The sequence below is a fragment of the Macrobrachium nipponense genome, chromosome 23 (assembly GCF_015104395.2).
Source record: "Macrobrachium nipponense isolate FS-2020 chromosome 23, ASM1510439v2, whole genome shotgun sequence".
Classification (NCBI taxonomy): Eukaryota; Metazoa; Arthropoda; class Malacostraca; order Decapoda; family Palaemonidae; genus Macrobrachium; species Macrobrachium nipponense.
The window spans coordinates 79,994,094-80,021,042 of record NC_061090.1 but is presented as its reverse complement, the minus strand read 5'-3'; the positions used below and the strand labels follow the sequence as shown (position 1 = coordinate 80,021,042).

Below are 26,949 nucleotides of genomic sequence, written 5' to 3'. Positions count from 1 at the left end.
AGTTCATTTTTTGCTCCTTTTTTTGTCATTGCCTGAAGTTTAGTATGCAACTATCAGAAATAAAAAAACTTATCATTATCATATATAAATAATGCGATATATGATAGCGCAAAAACGAAATTTCATATATAATTGTATTCAAATCGCGCTGTGCGCAAAACGGTTAAAGGTAACAAGTTACATTTTTTTCGTTGTAATGTACACTAAATTGTGATCATTTTGGTATATAACACATTGTAAAACGATAAAAGCAACACAGAGAAAATATTATCACAAAATAATGCATGAATTCGTAACGCGCGGACGTAAACAAATAATTTTTTCAAAAATTCACCATAAATCTACATATTGTCCTAGAGACTTCCAATTTCTTTCAAAATGAAGACAAATGATTGAATATTACTATACTGTAAGAATATTAGCTTACAAATGCAGTTTTTGACCATATCTGACGAGTTAAAGTTGACCGAATGTCGAATTTTTTTATATATATATTTTTTTATATGCAATTATTTCGGAAATAAGAAAAGCTACAACTTTCAAATATTTTTCGTTTTATTCTACATGAAATTACGCACATTTTCATATATAAAACTCTATGAAATGCCTAATATGAAATGGAGCAAATATTCCGAGAATGGTATGTACGCATTTCGGAGATTTGTGGCGGGGAATCCGCGCTCGGAGGGAAGGAAAGTTTTTTTTAAAAATTCACCATAAATTTAAATATTGTGCTAGAGACTTCAAATTTGTTTCAAGATGAAGATAAATGACTGAATATTACTAGACTGTAAGAGTTTTATCTTACAATTGCGTTTTTTGACCATTTCGGTAGAGTCAAAGTTGACCGAACGTGGGTTTTTTTCTATTTATCGTGATTTATATGCAAATATTTCAAAAATGAGAAAAGCTACAACCTTCAACTATTTATTGTTGTATTATACATGAAATTGCGCACATTTTCATATATAAAACTTTATGTGACGGCTAATTTAAAATGGTGCAAACATTACCACAATCGCACGTATGATTTTTTCGGAAGAGTTACCGCGCGGACGTAAAGAAAATGTTATTTTTTTCATAAATTCACCATAAATCGAAATATTGTGCTAGAGAGTTCCAGTTTGTTGCAAAATGAAGGTAAATGCTTGAATATTACTAGAATATAAGCGTCTTAGCTTACAATTGCGTTTTTTGACCATTTCGGTAGAGTCAAAGTTGGCCAAAGGTTGAAAATTTGTCACTTATCATTTTTTATATGAAAATATTTCAAAATTGATAAAAGCTACAACCATGGGTTGTTTTTAGTTGTATTGTGCATGAAATTTTGCACATTTTCATATATAAAACTTTCTGTAACGGCTAATTTAAAATGGTGCAAACATTACCACAATCGCATGTATGATTTTTTTCGGAAGAGTTACCGCGCGGACGTAAGGAAAAAGTTTTTTCATAAATTCACCATAAATCGAAATATTGTGCTAGAGACTTCCAATTTGTTGCAAAATTAAGGTAAATGCTTGAATATTACTAGAATATAAGCGTTTTAGCTTACAATTGCGTTTTTCGACCATTTCGGTAGAGTCAAAAGTTGACCGAAGGTTGAAATTTTGGCACTTATCGTTATTTATATGAAAATATCTCAAAACTGATAAAAGCTACAATCATGAGTATTTTTTTGTTGTATTCTACATAAAAATGCGCACATTTTCATACATAATACTCCATGTAACGGCTAATTTAAAATGGTAAAAAAATTATGTCAAAGTGACGAAATAATTTCCGAGATGTGTCACAGATACTTTTTAGTGCGGCAAGAAAGAAATTCGCGCTTGCGCGCCTGCGTAACGATTGTAAACAAAACAACACCTTGATCCTTGTGAAACTCCCAGCATCCCCCAAGGCACGTGATTCAAGAGTTTTCGGCTGGTAGGCCTAAAAGTATTTTTCCGCGAATTTTTAAAAAAACTTTTGTATGTCGACGTAAAATACGTCCAGTCGGCACCCGAGAGACAAAAAATGTCGACGTAAAATACATCCAGTCGGCGTTTAAGGGTTAAAGAAAAATGGTGTTTTATTTCGAGTTTCCTAACATGTAAAGATCATCAAATTATTAGTTATAATATTGTCTGTTCGTCACTTTGTATCATTTCACCTAATATAGAAATGTTTTAAATTTCCATTACATCGTTGTTTTAGCTCAAATGTATTAGAGAAATGAGATAATGATAGATTAACAGCATAATTCTGGCACAAAATTGCACCATATTTGGCATAAATTCTTGCTTGGACCGACTAACATAATTTAGCAAAACGGTTGGTAACGCTGGTGACGCCACCCAGCATTGTTTAAAGTCCGCAACTATTGTTTACAAACATTCAAACATGTGTCGTGTCTTGTACACCTTGCGCGCATTTCGTTTGCTTTTTCGGTGGTATCAACTCTATACGCAGTTACCTTTTGATTCATCATGGGTCCCAACATTACTACTGGCTATCTATGTTCAAAACTTTTGCTACTGTTAATCTCTGAAATAATGGAAAAGTGTTTACATGGCATCTCGCGTTTTCCTTCTTCAAAATGTTTCCATCATTTCCAACTCTAAAATAAACCTTAAGTTTCGTCTATCCTCTCCTCTGCATGAAAGTGATGAGCGAAAAAAAGATTTAATCAAGCACCCTTGCTTGATTTTTTTTTCAAGCATAGACATATTCTAAAACCATGCTCACACTTGAGGCGCGCGTGTCAGTAGCAAATGCAATACGTATTTAAGCGTTAGGTTTGGAGTGAAAGCAATGTTACGTACATAGGTTACATGTGCGGTTTGGTAGCGAATGCAATCTTTAAGCTTTGTTAAGCTTGCTGGTAAAGAAGAGGTTAGCCATAGCTTAAATCAGAGAAGCCACTATGCCATATTAAGTGCGTAGTAATTAAGAAATTAAGAAGAATCTTTTATGTCGTACTGTAATACGTCAATGTTTACGTGTAAGATTTGGTAGTGAAACCAGTTACATACATAACATGTTCGGTTCGGTAGCAACGCAATCTAAGCTTTTTAAGCGTGCCGGTAAAGAAGAGGTTAGCCTTAGCTTAACTCAAAAGCCGCTACGGTATACATTAATTATAGAAATTAAGTAGATTCTTTAATGTCTACTGTAAAAATACGTCATTGTTTATGTGTGAGATTTGGTAGTGAAACCACTGTCACATACGTAACGTGTGCCATTCGGTAGCGAACGCAATCTTAAGCTTTGTTAAGCTTGCTGGTAAAGAGGAGGTTAGCCTTAGCTTAAATCAAAGAAGCCGCTATGGTATAGAATAATTATAGAAATTAAGACGATTCTTTTATGTCTACTGTAAAAAGTCGTCAATGTTTCCGTATGAGATCTGGTAGTGACACAGTTTACATATGTAATGCGTGCGCGGTAACGAACGCAATCTGTATGCTTGGTTTATAAGCGTCCTCGTAAAAAAGAGGTTAGCTTGATATTAAACTCAAGAGATGCTGGTACGTAATGGTATAGTAATTAAAGAAATTAAGAAGATTCTTTTACTTATAAGTATGTATATATGTACCATGCAGTACCATAATAATTGTCAAAGTCCAATAAGCTTGAAACCAGCCCTGATATTGGACAATTTGCTGTAAAAGACGCACCTTTTTATAAGGACATTTATGAAACAAAATCGTTAGTATCATAACATTACATTTACTGAAAGATAATTTTCAAGCGATTTTGTATACAGTATTGCAGTCGACGCCGTAAAAGATTTACCATAAATTAATATAGAATGTAAACGTTTCTCGGCTTAAAGCGACGATATGGTTTGTTTACTACCATAGTCCCGATATAAACCACCAGGGCTGTGCTATAGTTTGTTTACATCCTTAAATGCTGACTTACTGTAGGCAAATTTTTGCAAGTTTTTGATAAATATAAATTTGGTTTGATTTTAATAGTTTATTAATTTACTGTAATATACTGCTTTATTTTTTTTTTTATATATATACGTGATTAATATATTATATCTATAATAATATATATATATATATTATAATATATAATATATATATCTATATATATATATATATATTATTAAATATTAGATATATATATTATATATTATATAGATATTTATATTCATATAGTATATATTATTTCTTTTAACAGGCCAGTTTTGATATAGTGGCCAAGTAGAAGTATTTTTTTAGGGAATGCATAGCTGTGATTTCAAGAAGTACAGTCACAAAACAAATACAAATCATGACTTCTGAATATGATTATGAGAAGTATAATCTATCTCCACTAAAATGGTCTGAACAAGGGAAGCATTGGCAGTGAAGACCATTAGTCAGTCCAAACAGAGGTATGTCTTCCAACATCCTCAGGGACTGCTCTAGACAGTAGGAAAGGGCCTCAGGAGATGTTGTGGATGGATCTGACCAAGGAAGATTAGATGGCCTCACTTGAAGGCCCTGTAGGAACTGTGGTCACCAGAATACTATGACAAACATATTTTACCAAATGAAAAGTTGATCAGTGACCATGACCACAGTTGCAACTGAATCAGCATTGTCACTTTCTGGTGGAGCTGAAGTGGGAGAGCTAATCCTATAATGTAACTGCTGCCCATGGGAAGAGGCTGCACTTACACTAGAGTAAGAGACAGCCATAGGTAAGCCATGAATGGGAGATGATGAGGGCACAAGAGTAGGTTGTAAGGCAGTTAGAAGTGGCAGGTGTAGCTTCACACCAAGTGAGTTGGGGAAACTAATGTTATGCCAGCCAGGAAAGTAGGTATGGCTTGAGGCAGTAGCCTTGGAGGCACAAGAGGGAAAGGCGGATTGAAGTAACTGGAGAAGATGGTTCTTAGAATCCTTCGAACAAGGAATCCAAGAAGGCATATGATGTATGATTTGTGTCTGCTTCTACAAATTGGAAGAAAGTAAAGAAAATTGTTAAGATTAACACATGCCAGCTGGTTTTTTGTCTCCATGTCTTGCACATCAGCTTTAAGGAGTGCATTTAGTCTTGGCACATTACTTAAAAAATATGGGTCAAAATCAGCAGATTGCATTAGAGAATATATAGGTCAAAACCAGAAGATTGCATAAAGGTATAAAGGCTAGTCTAGCAGAAGTTTTCAAACAAGTACATTGAGCATATTGATGCCCACACCATAGCTGAACAGCGAAGTCTAATTAAGGGGGTTGGTGTCCAGAATTCCCTTCACTGACTGAGCAAAAATACTGAGCAATAATTTTCATTATACAGTATCTCTTGCATTAGAAGAGCAAAATTAGAACTTGCTGGTAAAACACTGCCTATTCAGTTTTTCATTAAATATTATCACACATACTCCAGACGTTACAAAGATTTTATCAGTTGTCAAGTTTCCTTTGCCTTTTTTTATAATGTGTATGACTATCTGTCCGTTACAATTATCCTAACTGCTTGTTTGGATGGACATGTTATTTGTTTACGTTTGATAAGTGCACTTTATTACTGTAGAGCGAATGAGTCTTGCCATATCTCAGAATTCTCATGTGGTTTCTTTGTTGCAATGTGTCTCCTCAATTCTGATGTAATTTTGAAGACCTTGCAGATATGAGGTATGAAGAAGAAGTGGCACTCAACTGCACTTGTACCCCCATCCACGCCCATAGGAATCTTTACCTGGCATGGTGCTCTAGTACCTCCTTGTGATGTGATGTACTCAGAAACAATTTTTGTGTGCACAGAGGGACTTTGTTTGGTGCACACTGCATCTGATTTTAGGCCTAAATTACTCTTAATTAAAGAGCTCCAATTATCAAGTAAGCATATTTGCCATTGTTATGCTGCCACATGGCTGGTTTGATGCAATATCACTCAACTTTGTGGCCCTTTCTCTTAAAGGACAGCACTTTCTGGCACTTGCATTTTCGGTATAATAACTTTGACTGAATTGTATTTCAGTAAAAAAATGATTGCCTAACAGCAAATATTAATGTGAATACAGCATGTTAAAGCAATATGCAAAGCAATCAAAGCAAGGACACTCACCCACACGGACTGGCGCATGAGCAGTCTCACATGGGCATTTATGGAAAGTAACCTCCGCTTACTGGTCGCCAGCACAATAATAATTTTATTGCTATGAAGCCTATTCACAATTTATGACGCATCAATTGAAAAATACCTTTCGATGATAGATTATTAATGTTATCATTATTCAGAAGGTGAATCCCATTCTTGTGGAACAAGGGAAATACATAAAGGTCTCATTTATTAAAAAGAAAAAAATTAATGAATAATTAAATAAAATTGTATGATTTGCTTGAACTTTTGAAGTTTCAATTACACGATATCCTCAGGGAGACTGTTCCATGGTCCAGCTGTGTGATGAATGAAGACTGTTGTTGTCATCAGAATCTCAATGGTTTAAACATTACTATAACTAGGTCAGGACACTACACTCACATTCTACTACAAATGCTGAACCCAAGGTAGCATTGGATCATTAACAAATGAGAAACGCAAAATAATTAACCCTTAAATGCCGACTGGACGTATTTTACGTCGACATTTTTTGTCTCTCGGGTGCCGACTGGACGTATTTTACGTTGACATACAAAAGTTTTTTTTAAAAATTCGCGGAAAAATACTTTTAGGCCTACCAGCCGAAAACTCTTGAATCACGCGCCTTGGGGGATGCTGGGAGTTCACGGATCAAGGTGTTGTTTTGTTTACAATCGTTACGCAGGCACGCAAGCACGAATTTCTTTCTTGCCGCACTAAAAAGTATCTGTGACACATCTTGGAAATTATTTCGTCACTTTGACATAATTTTTGTACCATTTTAAATTAGCCGTTACATGGAGTATTATATATGAAAATGTGCGCATTTTTATGTAGAATACAATAAAAAAATAGTCATGATTGTAGCTTTTATCAGTTTTGAGATATTTTTATATAAATAACGATAAGTGCCAAAATTTCAACCTTCGGTCAACTTTGACTCTACCGAAATGTTCGAAAAATGCAATTGTAAGCTAAAACGCTTATATTTTAGTAATATTCAATCGTTTACCTTCATTTTGCAACTAATTGGAAGTCTCTAGCAAAATATTTTGATTTATGGTGAATTTATGAATAAACTTTTTCCTTATGTCCGCTCGGTAACTCTTCCGAAAAAAATTATACATGAGATTGTGGTAATGTTTGCACCATTTTAAAATTAGCCGTTACATAAAGTTTTATATATGGAAATGTGCGCAATTTCATGCACAATACAACTAAAAACAACCCATGGTTGTAGCTTTTATCAATTTTGAAATATTTTCATATAAAAAATGATAAGTGACATTTTCAACCTTCGGTCAACTTTGACTCTACCGAAATGGTCGAAAAACGCAATTGTAAGCTAAAACGTTTATATTCTAGTAATATTCAATCATTTACCTTCATTTTGCAACAAATTGGAAGTCTCTAGCACAATATTTCGATTTATGGTGAATTTATGAAAAAAATAACATTTTCTTTACGTTCGCGCGGTAACTCTTCCGAAAAAATCATACGTGCGATTGTGGTAATGTTTGCACCATTTTAAATTAGCTGTTACATAAAGTTTTATATATGAAAATGTGCGCAATTTCATGTAGAATACAAAATAATTGAAGGTTGTAGCTTTTCTCATTTTTGAAATATTTGCATATAAATCACGATAAATAGAAAAAAAACCACGTTTGGTCAACTTTGACTCTACCGAAATGGTCGAAAAACGCAATTGTAAGCTAAATCTCTTACAGTCTAGTAATATTCAGTCATATATCTTCATCTTGAAACAAATTCGAAGTCTCTAGCACAATATTTAGATTTATGGTGAATTTAAAAAAAAAAAATTCCTTCTCTCCGCGCGCGGATTCTCCGCCACAAATCTCCGAAATGCGTATGTCCCATTCTCGGAATATTTGCTCCGTTTCATATTAGGCATTTCATAGAGTTTTATATATTAAAATGTGCGCAATTTTATGTAAAATAAAACAAAAAATATTTGAAGGTTGTAGCTTTTCTAATTTCCGAAATAATTGCATATAAAAAAAATATATACAAAAATTCGACATTCGGTCAACTTTAACTCGTCAGATATGGTCGAAAACTGCAATTGTAAGCTAATACTCTTGCAGTATAGTAATATTCAATCATTTGTCTTCATTTTGAAAGAAATTGGAAGTCTCTAGGACAATATTTAGATTTATGGTGAATTTTTGAAAAAAATATTTTTTTACATCCACGCGTTACGAATTCATGCACTATTTTGTGATAATATTTTCTCTGTGTTGCTTTTATCGTTTTACAATGTGTTATATACCAAAATGATTGCAATTTAGTGTACATTACAACGAAAAAAAGGTAACTTGTTACCTTTAACCATTTTGCGCACAGCGCGATTTGAATACAATTATATATGAAATTTTGTTTTTGCGCTATCATATATCGCATTATTTATATATGATAATGATAATTTTTTCATTTCTGATGCTTCATACTAAACCTCAGCCAATGACAAAAAAAGGAGCCAAAAATGAACTCTTAATCTTGAAAGCTAAGCGGGCTGTGATTTAAAAAAAAATATATTTTTTCCGCTTCCGCGCTCACTCCGAAACACCTCCGGCACACGGGAGACAATTTTTATTTTACTGCTTCGGCGTTTAAGGGTTAAGCACTAATACTGTGATAGTTGTACAAGGGTTACTAGAAAGTATGAAAAAATTTTGTCAACAAAAATTTCCAGAATATAACAGATTAACTTATGGTAACCTGTAAGGTTGAAGGAGTAAAGACGGTGTCAGTAGGTAAGACAAAGCAGGTGCAGCGGGATTTCTGTTTCATGTTGAATAAGGGACAAACTTTATTATGTTTTAACATTTTCTGTAGGAATTAACATTTTCTGTAGGAATATCTCTTTAATATTTTATGAGGTACAGTATGTGTACGTTTGTAGTACGTATTTATGACATTCATGTATTTGTGTCAGGAAATGAAGAGTTTTGTTGGGTGATCTTGTTTTCCCAGTATTTGATGGAATTTGTTTTTACTCTTCCTTTTAGAACTCGGCTTGTAAACAGTAGCCTTTTAAGTGAAGTTTTGGTACAAGAAAGTCTCCTTGACCATTTCTCAGCACTTCGGGCATTTCTTCTTCTTCATGATGCTCATTTTGCCCGAGCCTTGATCCTCAATTTGTGTACAAAGGTAAGGTTTAGCTATGTTTGATTATGTACTGTAATCTATTCAGTTGTTGAAGTTAGGTAAAGATGTAAAATCTGTTGAGGGTGATAGTATAAGTAGTAATTATGTTACCTTAATACTTATGTCGCAAATGGCTAAACTTGAAAATGGGTTTTGTTAGTTTGTTGGTAAATATTTTATATACGCACCCGTGTAATTGTGCTTATTTTGTAGATCTAGAATTTATTGTTTATTTTTAAGTCATCATAAGAATACTCTTATATAGTTGCACCATTTCAGATTGATTTAGCAGAAGCTCCAGCAACTGTATTAACCCCAGTGGTGATGAACAGTATATTGAGCAAGTCCATCTCTGAGTCTTGTTGGAGTACTAGTCCATTTGCTGATAATCTAACATTTGCTGTAACAGACACTCCTCCTAAGTTTACTAGTCAAGGTATATTTTCTTTCTACATTTCTGAATGTTTTCCACTCATATTTGTTTGTTGAATAGTATGTTAAGTTATTGATTGTAATGATCTAAAATAGTCTTTCTAATGTTATTTTTATTGTGCAAAAATTTCTTAAACGTTTTGACATTTTATGGGGTTTTGTTTGTAATATTCTATAGATCATTGTACGTAAATGAATTTTCTACTAATTGTTTTATTATTTGGTCTTTTTGTCCACAGCAAATATTTTAAATTGCCTGGAGCTTAGATATCGAGTGAAATGGCCTCACACATTAATTCTGGATGATGCTGTTTTGGACTTGTATTCCCGATTATGGAAATTCTTGGCTTCTCTCCATTATAGTATTTGGGCTGCAGCTGATATTTTCTGTTACACTACATATATAAGTAAGTTTTTTGTGTGCATCTTACATTTGTTTTATCACAAACCCGTTACTTTAAGGCACCTTATGTGCATCCACACAAACTTTCAGGCATTCCAAAGAAGAAGGGAAGAGATATTCTTATGTCAGCTGGGAGCCTATGTATTCAAGCTCCACTGGCTCTTTGGTAGCAGACTCAGTCATTGTTTGTGTTGCCTTCCTAACTGTGAGGTACAAAAGTGTTGGGAATGGGCCATATCCTCTAAGACAATAGTTATGAATATGAAGAATTTTATTTTGGATATTAAAGATTATATTTGTTTTATCACAAAACTATTACTCCACCATAGCCACAACAGCTTAGTAATGTGGGTTGAAGGTTCCATAACTGGTATCTATAAAACAGATGAATAGAATCAGGGTCTAGTGGAGCCAGATAACTCAGGAGAAAGCTTGTCTAGTACCCTAAAGTTTCTGTACTAACAATGGGTAAAGATTTTCATTGGATTTTTGTTAGTGGAGTTGTGGCTGAACTGCTTTGACTGATTAAAGAGGGATATAGATGAAGGTGATGAGTGGCTGAACAAGGAGAGTGAAACAGTATATAATTTAGAATGCAAAAGTAGATTTCAAAGAGGCTGATAACAATATTCTAGGGGTAGGGTTGTAAATTAGGCATTAAAATATTGTAAGTTATCAACCCTGTAATCTACAATAAGGTTGTTAGGAGTATTACTGTAAACTTGCATAATAACTAGTCTTCATCAAAGGTGAACCATAAGCTTACTTCCATCAAGGATGTGTAGAACCCATTGTCTAAATTGATCATATTCACAGGGCAGATAATCACAGCTCAGAATTGATGAATAAGTTTTTCTTGTACTTTATCCAGTAGGTCAAGTGGGAGCAAAGTCCTTTTGGAATAAATGTTAAATTCCCAGCCATAATCAAGAGAGAAAAAAGAAACCTCTTCTTGTCTTGATCGAACTTTCCAACTAACTTTTATTACATCGCCAAAGTACGAAGTTACCTCACCAAAAAGGCTACACAGTGGTACCATCTAGCAGCATATAAATATATTACAAATAGATGCGATCATTCCAACAACAATATACACCCTTTAGCCATTAATTGTTATTATCAAATAGTACCACTTCATTCCCAAGGCATATGAAAATCTGTGGTGTAAATGCTAGGAAATGTAGAAAATATTGAAAATAAAAATTTATTTTTAAATCAAACTTGTTTATACTTTATATTTTTCTTTATTTTGTGGCTAAGTTCCATGAAGACAGTTCAAGGCTATGCTCCATAGGAAGCCATCTCGGTGAAAAGCCTTTCATCATAATTATGTTAACTGCATGCGCTAACAAAATGTAATACTACTTGTATTTCAGGCCATGAGGATACAACTGGTGCCATTGTGAAGTGTGCTCAGTTTCATCAAATATGCCTTTATACTCACCAGATGCATCACTTTCTTCTCGTTGTGCAAGCTTATGTTACAAGCCAGGTAAAAAACTGAAAAATCTATTGTTATAATATTAAATGTGCTTTCCTTCTTTATGTTTGGTGCCCCATCACTTTCTTGAATGTTACCTTGTTCTGTCAGGCAATCCCTATAAATCGAGTTGTGTGACTCAGTGGACTGGTTAAAATACCTTATAATAATGGTAAATTTTCAAGGGTGTTTACTTTTACTTTCCTTATTTTTTCCAGTTCATCCTTCTTCTAAATTCAAGAATCCAATGCTCTGTTATTTTGAGTAGATAAAACTCAATTTCTCATTTACCATTTGTTCCCGCTATTTTTTAATTACTCTATACAAAAAATTAAAATTAAATGAAGTGGATAGGCTTATCTTCTGCCTCATTAGTATTCTTCAGAGCAGTAAGTTATAATTAAATCTCACTATTCACTTGTGGGGTAAAATTAGCCCTTACACGGAGCAGGATTGATCTCACTCATTAAAGGGTCGTATCCATGACATGTGACTGATCTCCTCTTTCAAAACTCTTTTGGATCTAGTTAGGCAGCTCATAATAGGTAACATGTTTCCCTTGTTATTGAAAGGAACTTTAGTCTGTGTTCTAACGACAAATGGCAACATTTGGCTACCAACTTATACAGGATAATATCAGGACAAGGGATAGACCTTCATTAACTGTGAATATGCCATGAAGAGAGGGTGATTTCTTTTGATGATGAAGTAGTACAGAGGCTTTCATTTGGAAATGACCATGATAGTTTTAGACCTGAACTCTCAGATAGTTCTGATATTGCTAGGAATCTACCATAGATAATTGTTTTGGCTAGGTTTTATCAGAGATGACCATGAATCAGAGGAGGAAACAGATTTGTCAAGCACCAGAAGTGATGTGAGTAAACAAAGAAAATGTGGTAAAATCTGGGAATGGAAGATCAATGAAGATTCCATTCATAAAAAGTTGGCGCTCTGAAACATATATTGGTGATAAATTCATATATATTCTGCCTAATGCCAGGTCTCTTCTTCTTCTTTTCAAACTGAATAACAAAAGTGGCATTAGTTTACTCCATGCTTTGAGAGCTATCAAACTAAAATGAATTATGACTAAAAGCTACATATTCAGTATATGAATAATTGCCTACATAGTATTTGCATGTTTTATCACTAATATAATACAACAGTATAACATAATTGTACAATGTAATATTATTATAACAATAATGAAAATAACAAACTATTGAAGTACAACTATAGAAGGAAGAAAATTACTTGTCAGTTATAAGATTAGCAAGAAACTGGTCTTTCCACTAGTGACAAAAAAAAAGGGTTTACCCTAATGGTGATTTTTATCGTACTTTTGGGCCTTAACAGCTACCTTAATTTCTGCATTTTAATATTTTTCCATTCCCCTTAGTCTTTTTTTAAGTAAGAATCCTTCATAGAAAATGCTATGGGAATTTAGAAATGAGACGACACATGATCTTATTAAACTTTATATAATAATAAACTCTGGCAAAGGCGAGTTTGGTCAGTGCTGTAATATTTGACAGCTAATGAATTCATTATAGTAATATTTGCTTTGCTGTTGGTCTCTTGATTAGTAAAGTTGTACAATATTAGATCTGGTCATTACTTGGATATGCCACCAGTGAAAGTCAAGTGCTGTTAGTGCAAGTCCTGTGTCAAGACCACAACATATACTTGATAGATTGCTAAATTAGAAGTTATTTCTTTCATGATCAGTGATGCTTGCTAAAGAAATTATTTTGGATTTATTTACAGTGAATTAGTGCAATAGTAATGTACATTTAGGAGCACCAGAGATAATGGTAGTAACTGTAGTAATATAATTAAGTAAAGTCTTTCATTATAGTTATGGCAACTGTAGCATTTATAATTTTATTTCTACTCATGGCATGTCAGGAAGGATTCAAAATATGACTTAAAGTACAAGGATTAATTTCTGATTTTTTGTTTATCTTACATATTTCTTTCTTGATTAATTTAGGTTCATCAAACCAGTTGGACTAAATTTGAGCAGAATCTGCGGAAGAAAGTGTCTTCATTGGACGAACTTTATGTTTTACACAGTGATTTGGTGACTGCCATTGTTTCAAGGTAATATCGTCTTTGTTTGACCTTGATGATTATATCTTGTGTTGAGAATCCCTTGTTATTTCCAGTAGCAGAAGGTACTTCAGCATTGCAATTGAACTGAAATTTCCCTTCCATTGCAGGTGCTTCTTGAATAAAAATGGAGCTGTTGTTTTGAAGCTTATCCAGGAAGTTTTTTCCCTGATGCTTCAGTTTCGTTCTCAATTAAAAAGTCATGTTTGGCTAATGAATAGTACAACAAAGAGAATGGAGCACCCAGGATTTGCAGGGTTAGAAAAGACTTACCATGAGTTCAAGAAGCATGCTGTATTCCTTCATAGAAGTAAGTTAGAGCTGTTACTTATTCCATCCAGGTAAAATTGAAGCACCTGTAGGTTATTGTTGTAATGTCATGGCATTCAGACTCTTTGGATTGATTTTTTGAGTTGGATAATGAGTGAGTATTGCATTGTTATTAAGGGCAGAGATCATTGAATTTATATGTGTTCATATGAAGAAGACCATCACCTCAGCTTTACTTTTCATCATGAGTCAGCTTTACTGTTCACCATGAGTGTGGACTACATGTATTGAAGAATTAAATCATCTGTTAAGCTGAGAACATACAAATATTTGCGCACTGCATATAAGGTGACCTCTCTTCAAGAAAAATTAATCTGAAGAAGGATTTCATTTTATGATTTAGGCATAAAATACGACTTTGAATTTACATACTGGATGAGGAAGCCAGTTGATATTTCACCAGCATCCATATTGTTTGCATATCACACAGTATTGAAAAATTTTTTCTCTTTAGACTTAACAAATGAAAGGCACATTGCAGTTTGATAAAATGTTAATGTGCTTTATTGTTCATACGCAGAACAAACCTTCGGTCTTAACAATAGGATAATCTTCTAGTGCCAGCTGGAAACTTGTTAAAAACAATCAAAGATTGTAATGCAAGGAATCTGTGACATCTGGCAACTCGTGTATACGAGATGGAGGCTGGTCACTGACCACACTTGGAACCCCATGGTCGCATTTGTGCTCCTCCTTCCCAAGCCAGTTTCTTTGTTTAGCCCATGATTTCTTTGTGCTTTGGAGTGTATGTGCCTGCTGTGTGTTACTATGGATTCAGCCAATAAGTCTAGGGCCCATCAACATGCGTGTCCAGGAGACCAAGGATTTCCTTGTTTGAGGTTTTTGGTTTCCTCTTTGACTGACCCCTATTCCACTTGCAGTAGGTGCCATTTCAATTTTTGCTTCCCCTTCTTCCAGATTTTTTCCTAATGCTTCATCTTCAGCTGACGCCCAGTCACCTTCCTTTTCTTCCATTGATTCGTCTTTGGAAGTATTGGCAGTTGTGCAGGGTGATTTTATGTATAACATTGCCCCCTGTCTAGCAGAAGGTAATCTCCCTCCCGGGAGAGAGGAGGCTACTCCATCTTGCTCTTTCGTGTCGGATACAGATTCGCACAAGATGGCGACTGTGTGGGCATCCCTAGACCTGCGGGGTACCCCCTCCTTGGGGGGCCTATTGCCTATTGCTTGCCTTCCCACTTCGGCTCTCCTGGCTGTCCCCCCTTATCCTGGTCTCCACTACTTTGGCTCGCGTGTGCTGCCACCTAGCAGGACGCCATCGACATCTTGCCGCCAGTGAGGCCATGGACTCGGGCTGCCAGTCCGAATACTGTGATGTCACTCCCATTAGCCTCCCTGCCTATGATGTCAGCTGCAGTGATATCACTCCCTCTGAATGAAAAGGATGTAAGTTAAAAAAAAAAATGTAGATATATGCACCCTGTAGTCATGAATCAAAATCAAATGAATAATAAAAAACATAAAAATGAAGCAAATAAAGAAAAGAACAAAGTACATGAGCTGAAGGAAAAAACAAGCCACCACTGCGTTATGAAATGTCAGCATCGAGAATTCGAGCAACAGCACTCAGATACAGTGCAAGGCACAAGCACTTTATATACGATGCCAGGGGATGGTGCAGATACGGAGATAAATGCAGATTTATACACAAAATTAATAAATATGAAGACGGAAGATCAAATGTATTGGAAAAGTTGGATTTTTAATGTCAGAATTTCTGGAAATGAAGAAACAATCAACATACCAGAACAGGAAAGAGACATGGGAAAATCCTTATTATTACCCATATTAAATGATGGGAATAACACACAAACCATCATAGTGATGAATGCTCAGGGTTTAGTTACAAGTAACTTAAAAAGAAAAATAGAGTTTCCAAGAAGAACTAATGCACACTGAAAAAATAGATATAATGAATAGAAGTGAAACCTGGTATTCCCAAGAGACTGGTAATGATGATCAGATAAAGAGGTTCCAAACTTATAGATCAGATAGAAAAAATAGGAATCAAGGGGGAATGGCAATATATGGGGGAGACATAAATCAAGGAAAAATATATGAGAAATATAGTAACTCAGAATGTGAATTAATAGCAGTAGATTTTGAATCTGAAAAATTAGTGAAGATTGTAATCTATAGACCCCTAATACTAAAGAGTTTGACACAGTAATAGAAAAATTGGATGATATATGTAGAAATCGCAAAGACTGAAATATACTCCTATCTGGAGACTTTAACTTTCTTTTCGTAGATTGGAAAGAACAAACAGGAGATTGTGGTTGTATTTATACATATAAAAAAGAGAGCAATAGTAGTGCAGAAGATAAGAAGCAATTCGAAAAGCTATTAGATATGCTACTAGAATGCAACATTCAAGAAATAAATCACTTACCAACAAGAAAGGATAATACTTTAGACCTAGTATTTGTGAATGAGGTGATTATGTTAAAGAAATGATAGTACATAATACGAGTATTTCAGACAATAATGTAATAGAATTAACAGTCTGTTCCTAAGCAAGTGAAAACAGAGATAAGCAAGAGATGAAAAATGGGAAGGATATGGAAAATACAATTTCTATAGTAAGAATATAAAATGGTCAGAAATAAACAAAGAATTAAACAAAGATTGGGAAAACATATTTGTAAGTGATGATATACAGGTAAATACAGGTATATCATATAAAATATTAGAGGAAGTAATGGATAAGTATATACCGAAGAAGAAAAGTAAACATCAGTCATGCATACCAAAAGACAGAAGGATCTTCTTCCAGAAAATCAGAAAGTGGAAAAAAGGTCTTGTAAAAAATTGCATGGAAAGTGATGGAACTAATAAGTAAGATAGAAAATGCAGAACAAAAGATTATACAATCAAAAGAAAATAAAAAATGGGACTTAGAAGAAAAGACCCTAGAAAATATCAAGCAAAATCCCAAACTATTGTAATCATATGCAAAAGGAGATGAATAAAAGAAGAGCAGAAATAGACCCTCTAAAAATGAAGGGAGATTAACGAATGAAAAAAAGGAAATATGCAATATATTAACAGAAAGATATAAGAGAGAATTTACCCCTAGAATTGATAATGAAGATAAGGATACAGAAATAAGAGATGAAAATAGTGAATATTTATTGGACATAGATATTAATGAAACTGATATTGTGCAGGTTATTAATGAAATTAAAAATGGATCAGCAGCTGGACCAGATAGTGTCCCTGCCATTTTGTTAAAGAAAGTAGTTTATTCTATTGCAAGGCCACTTGCAATATTATTAAGGCAAAGTGTAGATACAGGCAAGATTTATGATGAGCATAAATTAGCATATATTACCACTACTTTCAAAAGGGGATCAAGACTAGAGGCAAGTAATTATAGGCCTCTGAGTCTAACATCACATATTATGAAAGGGTAATGAAGAAAAATATTATGAAATATTTAATGAAAAATATAGGGCAACATGGTTTTGTACCTGGAAAAAGTACACAAACCCAACTGTTAGTTCACCATGAGAACATATATAAAAATAGATAATTAGAAAAGAAACAGATGTGGTTTACCTAGACTTTGCAAAAGCTTTTGATTAGGTAGACTATAATATATATTAGCAAAGAAAATTAGAAAACATGATGTAGTGGACAAAGTAGGAAGATGGATAAAAGATTTGAATTTTTACAAAACATAAAACAAATAGTGATTGCAAACAATGAGAAATGGGATGAAGCTAAGGTAATATCCGGTGTGCCACAAGGTACAGTGTTAGCTGCATTGCTATTTGTTATTATGATTGCAGCCATAGACTGTAATGTTAAGGACTTGGTAGTGAGCAGTTTTGCCGATGACACAAGAATAATTAGAGAAATTACTCGTGATGAAGATAGGAACTCGCTACAAAGAGACCTAAACAAAATATATAAATGGGCTGAGGTAAATAGGATGGTATTTAACTCTGATAAATTTGAATCAATAAATTATGGAGATAAAGAAGGAATGCTATATGCATATAGGGGACGTAATAACGAAACAATCACAAATAAAGAAGCAGTTAAAGACCTTGGTGTGATGATGATTAGGAACATGTTATGCAATGATCAAATAGAAATACTATTGGCAAAGTGTAAAGCAAAAATGGGAATGTTGTTACTGCACTTCAAAACAAGAAAAGATGAACACATGATTATGCTTTATAAAACATATGCATGTAGTCCACTTGAATATTGCAGTATGATATGGTACCCTCACTACCAAAAGGATATTGCAAAAATAGAGAGTACAAAGGTCCTTTACAGCTAGAATAGAAGAAGTTTAGGATCTTGACTACTGGGAAAGACTACAATTTTTAAAATTATAGTCTAGAAAGGAGAAGAGAACACTACATGATAATAAAGGGACAGAAAGGGATAGAAGAAATTGCCGAAAACATCATGGAGCTAAAAATATCAGGAAGAGCAAGCAAAGGTAGATTAATCCTTTAACGCCGATTGGACGTATTAAACGTACAACCCCAGAAAATGCACAATATAACTGACCATCCAATGCCAAGGCCGCTATTTGGGAAAACTGACTGTCCATCACAGACTCTGATCATAGACTGCCTACCGCCTGCCCCAGTGACCAAATCGGCTCATGAACCCTACCACCCGCCAACCAATTACGCTCTTTCTCTCTCTCTCTCGATAGCTCGTTCACTCACACTCTTCAGAAAAACACATACGCACTTACATACTATCATACAGCAACACCAAACCTGAAACATGTCATATCAAACATAGGAAAACATTTAAACTCTCAATTATTCCCGACAACTACAAACCCAACGACTCTCTCTCTCCTCTCTCTCTCTCTCTCTCTCTCTCTCTCTCTCTCACACAACCTCTCTCCATCGAAGATGTTGTCAAATGTAACTACCATATCATTCCTCTGTATTACCTCCCCCCGTTACATTTAACGTCTCCTTACACTCACAACACCCTCACTAAATCGCCTTTCCCAACACCCAAGGATCCTCGGATCCAGGCCCCCCCAGATCTTGCTTAAGGACCCTCATACAAACTCAGTTACATCGCCATTCACTTTTCGTAAACCACTTTCATTCAGATTCTCATTATCTCCCTCACTACTATCGTCCCAAATCTCATTCTCTACAGCTAGCTCTGGTCCCAATATCTCCCTTATTTCTGCTACCAAACCACTCAGTTCACCCATACGTCTGTCAAACTCATGCAAAGATTCATCCATACTATCAACTACGTCCTTACTACTCTGTTACCTTCCCACTGAAATCTCACTTATCCCTGTCAATTCAAACCCACACACACTACAAGTATCATTCATTCCCTCAAAGTCATCCGTATTACACATCTTATCAACCGTTTGTAGACTAACACTAACACCCTTATCATGCAGTTCATGCTTCTTCCTTTCATTCCCTTTCTTTACCTTCTTTTACTTTCTTCCATACTCAACCAAAACTAATTGCTGATCTCCCAAATCCATTTGCTCACTGATGCTCGGCTCATACTTATTCCCTTTCAACCACTCACTTATCCGCACACTAGAGGACCCACCCAAGTGAATCCCCTTAACACCTAGTTTCCTGAATTCCCTGCCTGACTCATCCTTGTCTGCCTACACACACTCGCTACATGACCATCCATTCAACATTCGACACATTTCTCTCATTGCTCTCTACACATCCTTGCATAATGTCCATTCTTCCTGCAATTACCACAAATCACATTCACACAGGTACCCCGACATCCACTCGCTATGTGCCCTACCTTTCCACACCTGTAACTTTTAATATCCCTATCTTTCTTACACTCACTCACTGAATGGCCTGTTTGCCTTCACCCGAAGCATGCTCCTAACGCCCACCGACACTCATTCTTGTTGTGTCCTGGCTTATCACATCTGTAACACTGTTGCTCTTCTTCACGACTAAGAAATCTTACTCTTCTAACGCTTGCACTCCGATCTCTCTTCGGTTTAACTACATAAGTTACTTACTCTCACACTCCTATCAACTGCTCGCTCTGCCATTTGCCTCGGCTCTTCCAAAACTGCCTCTCTCTAACTTAAATTCAGGTACACTCTCATTTACTTCGGCCCTAATGCTAACACTTCTACTCTCTTCCATACACCTATCTAGCCCATAGTCTCCCACTATCTCTAGAATATCATACCAAGCCAACCTTTCACTCGTCCATCTCATTTTCTCTTTACACTTCAAATTTATGAATTCATACACATTCGCAGGCACGGTTGCTAACTAACTCCTTACACTAATTTATTCCCTCTTCTCCAAACTTTTTCCTAGCTAACTTTTCTAACCTGCACACATACATTGACAATGACTCACCAACATTCATTCTTGCCTCTTCTAAATCATGCTTTCTCCTATATCTAATGCTACTCTATCCTCTGCCTGTCCCACAATCCTGGCCTTCACACTCTCATACAGCACATTCCCTACTACACTCATCATTACCCCATACATACTCAACAAAAATCCATCAAAAAGCTACCTAACTCTCTCGCCCAAACTCTCTTCTTATCACCATACTAGTCACGCAATACTTCTCATACTCTAAAAAAGTCCCCTACATCCCTACTACCATATTCCTCATACTTTTCACATCGGGGTACCTCTCTCATTACACCACCTTTCGCACTTCCGGCTCACTCTCACTCTCACTACTTCCATTCTGACCTTTCTTACCCTCTTCTGAATATACAAATCTACTTCCATACTCACATCCATTCTGTTAGTTATACCTTTCTTACCCTTCTTCCTACCTACTAATTCCCACCTCCCACTATCTAAATCACTCTCATCCTGTACCTTACTCTCAACTCTATTCTCATCTTCATTCATTCTCTTTTTATCTTGCTCACCATCCTTACTAATCTTTTTTCTCATCTTCATTTGTTCTCTTCTTATCTTGCAGACAATCCTTTAGCCCTATAGCCCTTTCTTTACTCTCAACTTCCTTCTTACCCTTCTGCTCTGATCTATCCCTATTCTGTACCTTCTCTTTCTTCTCCTCATTTACCACAACCATATCACTTTCCTCACTCACACTTTCATCCACTTATTCTTTCACTTTCATAATCGCTCCTGGCCCATCACAAGAACCAGGATGCTCCCTTCCGACCGCTCCCTCTCCAAAAAACCTTTTCATCATCTTCATCTTCTCTTGTACATTATTCATCATCACACTGAACTTTTTGTCAATTTTTTCAACCATTCTCTCTTCAGCTCCTTTCACTTCCTCTTTCATTCCTTCCACACTCCTCATCATTCCTCTAAACTCTTCTAACTCCCTCTTATATTTCTCACACTCAAGCCTCAGCCTTTCATTCTCCACTTCCATTGCTCTCCCAACTTCCCTCGCCAACCTCAGCTCCTTTAAACCTATCTACCTCACTCAATCTGTCCATCCTAACTTTTCCTACCATTCATACACACGTTGCACCAACCCTCCCGTCTCTGCCACTCTAGCAGTCCCTGTTGGGAGGCAGAAATTTCTGTGGTGGTATCAAAGCTAATAAATAGCAAGCAAAGGTTCCCACAGCTACGCGAATCATACCGGCGCTCAATAAGATCCTCGGCCACACTTTCCCCTTTACATTACGTTTATTCAACAAAACAGTTGCTTCAACGAAAATTACTGACACGAATTTCACACGCTTGTACTCACAAGTTATGACTGTCTTCAATGCGAGAATCTGTGCTGTCCGCTGGGTACAGCCGCTGAGACGCAACAGCCGCCGGAAATCACAACACAAAGCAATCTAACAAATACTACAATCACAAAACAACTCAACAACATGACAAATCACTGTGCAGACAAATACTAACAACAACAACAACCACTTACAAACAACATCTAGAAACCCCAACTACTCGCCAAAACAACACTCAACAACTCACACCTACAACAACTTGCATACAACACCACAGGAACTCACAAGCTCAACAATCTTCCAATGCACAAGCACAACAAACTGATAAAATACAATATCACCAGCAAATCAAAACAACTTCAGAAAACACCCAATGTAACCGACTGTCCATCACAGACTGTGGTCAGAGACTGCTTACCGCCTGCCCTGGCGACCAAATCCGCGCACAAACCCAACCACCCACCAACAAGTAGTCTATACGCTAACGACCCATCCACCAATTAAGCTCTTTCTCTCTCTCTCTCAATAGCTTGCTCACTAACACTCTTCAGAAAATTACATACGCACTTACATTCTATCATACAGCAACACCAAACATGAAACACGACATATCAAACATACGAAAATATTCATTCTCTCAGTTATTCCCGACAACTACAAACAACCCAACAATCTCTCTCTCTCTCTCTCTCTCTCTCTCTCTCTCTCTCTCTCTCTCTCTCTCTCTCTCTCTCTCTCTCTCATGCAACCCTCGAAGACATTGTCAAATGTAACTACCATATCACTCCATAGTGAGGGCTGAGGGTCCTTTGTTGACCAAGGGTCATTTGTTGACCTTTCAAGAGGCTTCGACTTTGGAGTCAACTGCTTCTTCTGCCCTCCAGACTGTGTCGTGGGTGGACTTGTGGTTGTCTGTGGTGGCCAGGTGTCATTCTGAAGGAGGTTCCATCAGCTCACCCAAGGTTGGGGCGCTCATCTCGAAGAGCTCTTGTCTCGGGTGTATGGAGTGCAGAGGACAAGCTGCTTCACATCAACGTATTGGAATTGAAAGCAGTTCTCCTGGGTCTGAGGGAGTTCTGAGAGAGTGGGAGGTAACTCAGTCATTCTGATGTTGGACAACACCACTGTGGTGGCCAATGTGAACAAGCAGGTTGAGGGAGGGGTGTCACCAGCTCCACTCATTGATATTTGAGATGCACAATTGGGCGATCGACAACTTTGTGGAGCTCATGGCCAGATACATTGCGGCAGAAGGAATGTAGTGGCTGACAAAAAGTAAGTTGTCGGAGTCAAGTCCTGGGTACGGAGTGGTCTCTGCGTCAGGACATAGCAGAAAGGCTGTTTTACATGTGGGAAGAGCCATGTTAGACCTTTTTGCCAATCACTACAAGAGGAAGCTGGAACTACATCTCAGTGGTCCCAGATCCTTTTGCCTTGGCGGAGGACACTTCAGTACCCTTGGGACAATCTCCAGGTTAATACCTCTCCATTCTGCTTGATCTGTCAGGTCCTGAACAAAGTAATGGGTTCCAGGGATCTCAGGATGACCTTAGGGGCAACTCTGTGGCCCCAGGCGTAGTGGTTCCCAGACCTTCTGTCTCTTCTGTCAGCAGTTCCGAGAGAAATTTCCCCATGGCACAACCTTCTCTGCCAACCTCATGTGGAGAGATTTCACCAGTCAGTAGGGTGCCTAACTTCACGGCTGGAGACTGTCACATATCTCCTCCGGGCGAGAGGCTTTTCTCGCAAGGCAGCAGGCCAGATGTTTGGATACCTCAAAAGGTCTTTGTCAGCAGTTTACCTGGGTAAGTGGCCGTCTGTTGTGATTGGTGTCATCAACAGGGTTTCTCTCCTCTCTCAACTTCTGTTCAACGAATAGCAGATTTTGTGATCTTTCTCAGAAGCAAGAAAGATCTATCCATCTCTGCTGTCAAAGGCTATAGAGCTGCTTTGGGGTTGGTCCTACGCCTGAAAGGCATGGACATCTCTTCATCCTGGGGAATCTTGATGTTTAGGAGTTTTGAGTAATCCTGTTCATCAAGATAATTCAAGCCTCCAACATAGGATCTTGCTTTGGTCTTGAGTATAGGCAGTCCCCGGTTATCAGCGATCCGGTTTTATGGTGCTTGTTTAGCACCATAAAATCGGCAATTTATGACGCCATAACGGGGCAAGTTCCAGTTGTCGGCGCCATAAGGGTTCTTATGGCATGCCATAAGCACCATTATGGTGCCCTAAATCAGTGAATTTCGGTTAATGGCAATTTTCGCTTATCAGCACACCCCCGGGAACGAAACCCCCGCCCGATAACCACTGCATGTAGTCTCCCTCAAGCTCCATTTGAGCCGATGCATCAGACAGGGATCTGACTCTAAAGACAGTTTTGTTCATGAAACTTACCTGTCAGATATATATATAGCTGTATTTCTGACGTCCGACAGAATTTCAAAACTCGCGGCACACGTAGTGGGGCGGCCAGGTGGTAGTACCCATTCCCGCCGCTGGGAGGCGGATATCAGGAACCATTCCCATTTTCTGTTCATATTTTTTCTGTCGCCGGTGCTGGAAACAACTGTTTACAGTACCTCCGTCTAGGATTTTTTATTTATCTCGCTTTAAATTATCTGGATTGACTTTTGGTATCGACTTCTGGATTGTTGGATTGGCACGCGTAATAGTGGATTGGTTTTTGATTTTGGATTGGCTTTTCTGTGTACATGATGTCGGGATCAAGTACTGGAAGTTTCAGAGTGTGTGTGAGGAGTGAATGTAAGGTGAGGCTTCTTAAACCTTCAGTTGATCCTCACACAGTTTGTATGGATTGCAGGGGGCATGTTTGCTTGGTTAATGATCGGTGCAATGAATGCAAGGATTTGGATGATGATAAATGGAAGATGTATGAGACCTATCGACGTAAATTGGAGCGCGATAGAGTCAGGAGGTCTTCCTCTAAGAGCAGTTCTACGAAAGGTAAGGAATGTAACATTTCTCCTCCTCTAACACCAGTAGATTTTGCTCAACCTAATCCTGTTTTGTTGCCTTCGGGCCCCAGTGCTGTGTCTGGAGAAGGTAACACCCTTTCTCTGATTCTTGAGTCTATTCGCGCTCTTGAATCGAAAGTTTTGGCCCTAGAAACTGGCCCTGTGAAAGTTTGTGTTAGTGCCCTAGTGTTGTGGAGGGGGCGTCAGATCGGCCCCATAATGCCTCTAGGCCTAGACCTCTATCGGACTCCCAGGACTCAGGGAGTGGGTATGTCGAAAGCCGCAAGAGGGTTACGGGGGCTCCCCACCGATCTGGCGTCCCTTCGGCAGGCCTTGTTGCTAAATCCCAGGCTGCCAAGGAGCGCGCACGAGCGCGTGTCCTGAAGGATTGCTTTTCGTCCTCCGAAGTCCTCCCTCCGCGCAAGGGGTTTAAGGAGCGCTCGGAGAGACTCGCGTCCGTTGAAAAGGACTTTTCGCTTTGAGGACGCTTCACGTCCTATGTCTCCGCTTTCGTCAGAGGATGCGTATGACGCCTTTCCTCCTCAGAAGAGAGGTAGGGTTTCTACCGACGAGGACGTTGGTTTCCACTCACAGGCGTGTTCACCTGAGAGGCAGATAGCTGTACCTGCTAGAAGGAAGGAGGCGTCCCCTCGCCCCTCGCCTTCTCGCAGGGTCAGTCCTGCCCCTTCTTCTGCTCCTTCGTCACCTACGAAGGATATCCTAGTGTCCCTTCAGGACCAGATTACGTCGCTTATGGCTCAGAGGACCTCGCCCAGCAGCAGTCGAGCCTAAGCGTAGAAAGGACGTTAAGCTGCCCGTCAAGAGGACGAAGCAGTCTCATTCTCTCTCGTCTCGTTCGTCTCTCTCTCCACCTCCGGATCGTCACCGTTCTCGTTCTCCGAGTAGATCTTTCGCTCTCTCAGTAGAGGACGCTCGCCAGGACGCTCGGTGTTCGAAGCAGGACGCTTTGCGCTCTCGGCAGGGCGCAGTTGAGGACGCTCGGCAGGACGCTCGGCGTTCGAAGCAGGACGCTTTGCGTTCTCGACAGGACGCCTTTGAGGACGCTCGTCAGGACGCTCGCCGTTCGAAGCAGGACGCTTTTCGAACGAGGCAGGACGCTTTTGAGGACGCTCAGCAGGACGCTTGCTTGGCTAAGCAGGACGCTTTTGGCGCCTCTCGTCAGGAAGCTCGCGCTTCCTCTCGTAGGGACGTTTCTGTTAAGACAGTTCCCGTTGCTTCTAAGGACGCTCCTCTTTCGCAGGATGTCCGTCCTTCTAAGGATAGTCGTAAGGGCGATTCCGTACCTGTAGCGGGTACTTCCAATCAACGGAAGTCTTTGTTCAGGCTTGAGACTGCTGGACGTACGCCCTCTCCTGATGGACGTTCTCCAGTTCCTCTTAGGGAGGAAGGGGAACTTAGTAGTCCAGGGAGTTCCGTCGAAGAAGAACCTCCGGTAGCTTCAGCTGTCTCGGACTATAAGGTTCTTGTCAGGCTGTTACGTTCATCCTTCGGGGAGAAGTTCCAGCCGGCAGCCCCTAGGTCTCCTCCCTCTCAACTTTCGTCTTCCAAGACCGTTAAGACCCCTGAGTTCGTCGAAATGAAGACATCGCTGTCGACCAAGAGGGCTTTCAAGAAACTTCAAGATTTTATGTCTCGAAGGAAGGATCAGGGCAAGACCACTTTCGCCCTTCCTCCCTCTAGACTCGCCGGGAAAGGAGGAATTTGGTATGAAACCAAGGAGGACGTGGGAGTAAAGGTTCCTTCGTCCGCTCTGGGTGACTTCTCCAGTTTAGTGGACGCTCAGAGGAGGTCTCTCTTATCGTCTGCTAAGGTGTCCTGGACTCCTGTGGAGACGGACCACCACTTGAAGGGACTGCTTCGCACCTTGAATGTCTTTAATTTCTTAGACTGGTGCCTGGGAGTTTTAGACCTTCAGTCTAGAAGTCCTGATTCTCTCAGTCTGGGGGAGCTGTCCAGCGTGTTGTCATGTATGGACAAGGCCGTCAGGGATGGTTCGGAGGAGCTAGTTTCTCATTTTGGAACTGCTTTCCTGAAGAAAAGAGCTCTTTTATGCAATTTTACCGCTAAGTCGGTCTCTCCCGCTCAGAAAGCGGAATTGCTCTTTGCGCCTCTTTCGGACCATCTCTTCCCCCAGGCTATGGTAAAGGATCTTGCAACGAGTTTGCAAGAGAAGGCGACCCAGGACCTCTTGGTACAGTCTTCAAGACGTCCAGCAGTTCCTTCCACATCTGCATTCAGTAAA

At 38.2% G+C, this 26,949-nt stretch overlaps 1 protein-coding gene across 3 annotated transcripts in view; it reads left to right on the top strand.

Moving 5' to 3' along the window:
* LOC135201900 (gamma-tubulin complex component 6-like) overlaps nucleotides 1-26,949 on the top strand; it is a 172,567-nt gene that overhangs the window by 119,141 nt on the left and 26,477 nt on the right. For all 3 annotated transcript variants that reach the window (XM_064231212.1, XM_064231200.1, XM_064231206.1), the window contains 6 exons: nucleotides 9,096-9,237; nucleotides 9,514-9,670; nucleotides 9,906-10,073; nucleotides 11,446-11,561; nucleotides 13,546-13,655; nucleotides 13,775-13,974. In XM_064231212.1, the coding sequence (XP_064087282.1) occupies nucleotides 9,096-9,237; nucleotides 9,514-9,670; nucleotides 9,906-10,073; nucleotides 11,446-11,561; nucleotides 13,546-13,655; nucleotides 13,775-13,974 (893 nt within the window). The remainder of the gene's footprint in view (nucleotides 1-9,095; nucleotides 9,238-9,513; nucleotides 9,671-9,905; nucleotides 10,074-11,445; nucleotides 11,562-13,545; nucleotides 13,656-13,774; nucleotides 13,975-26,949) is intronic.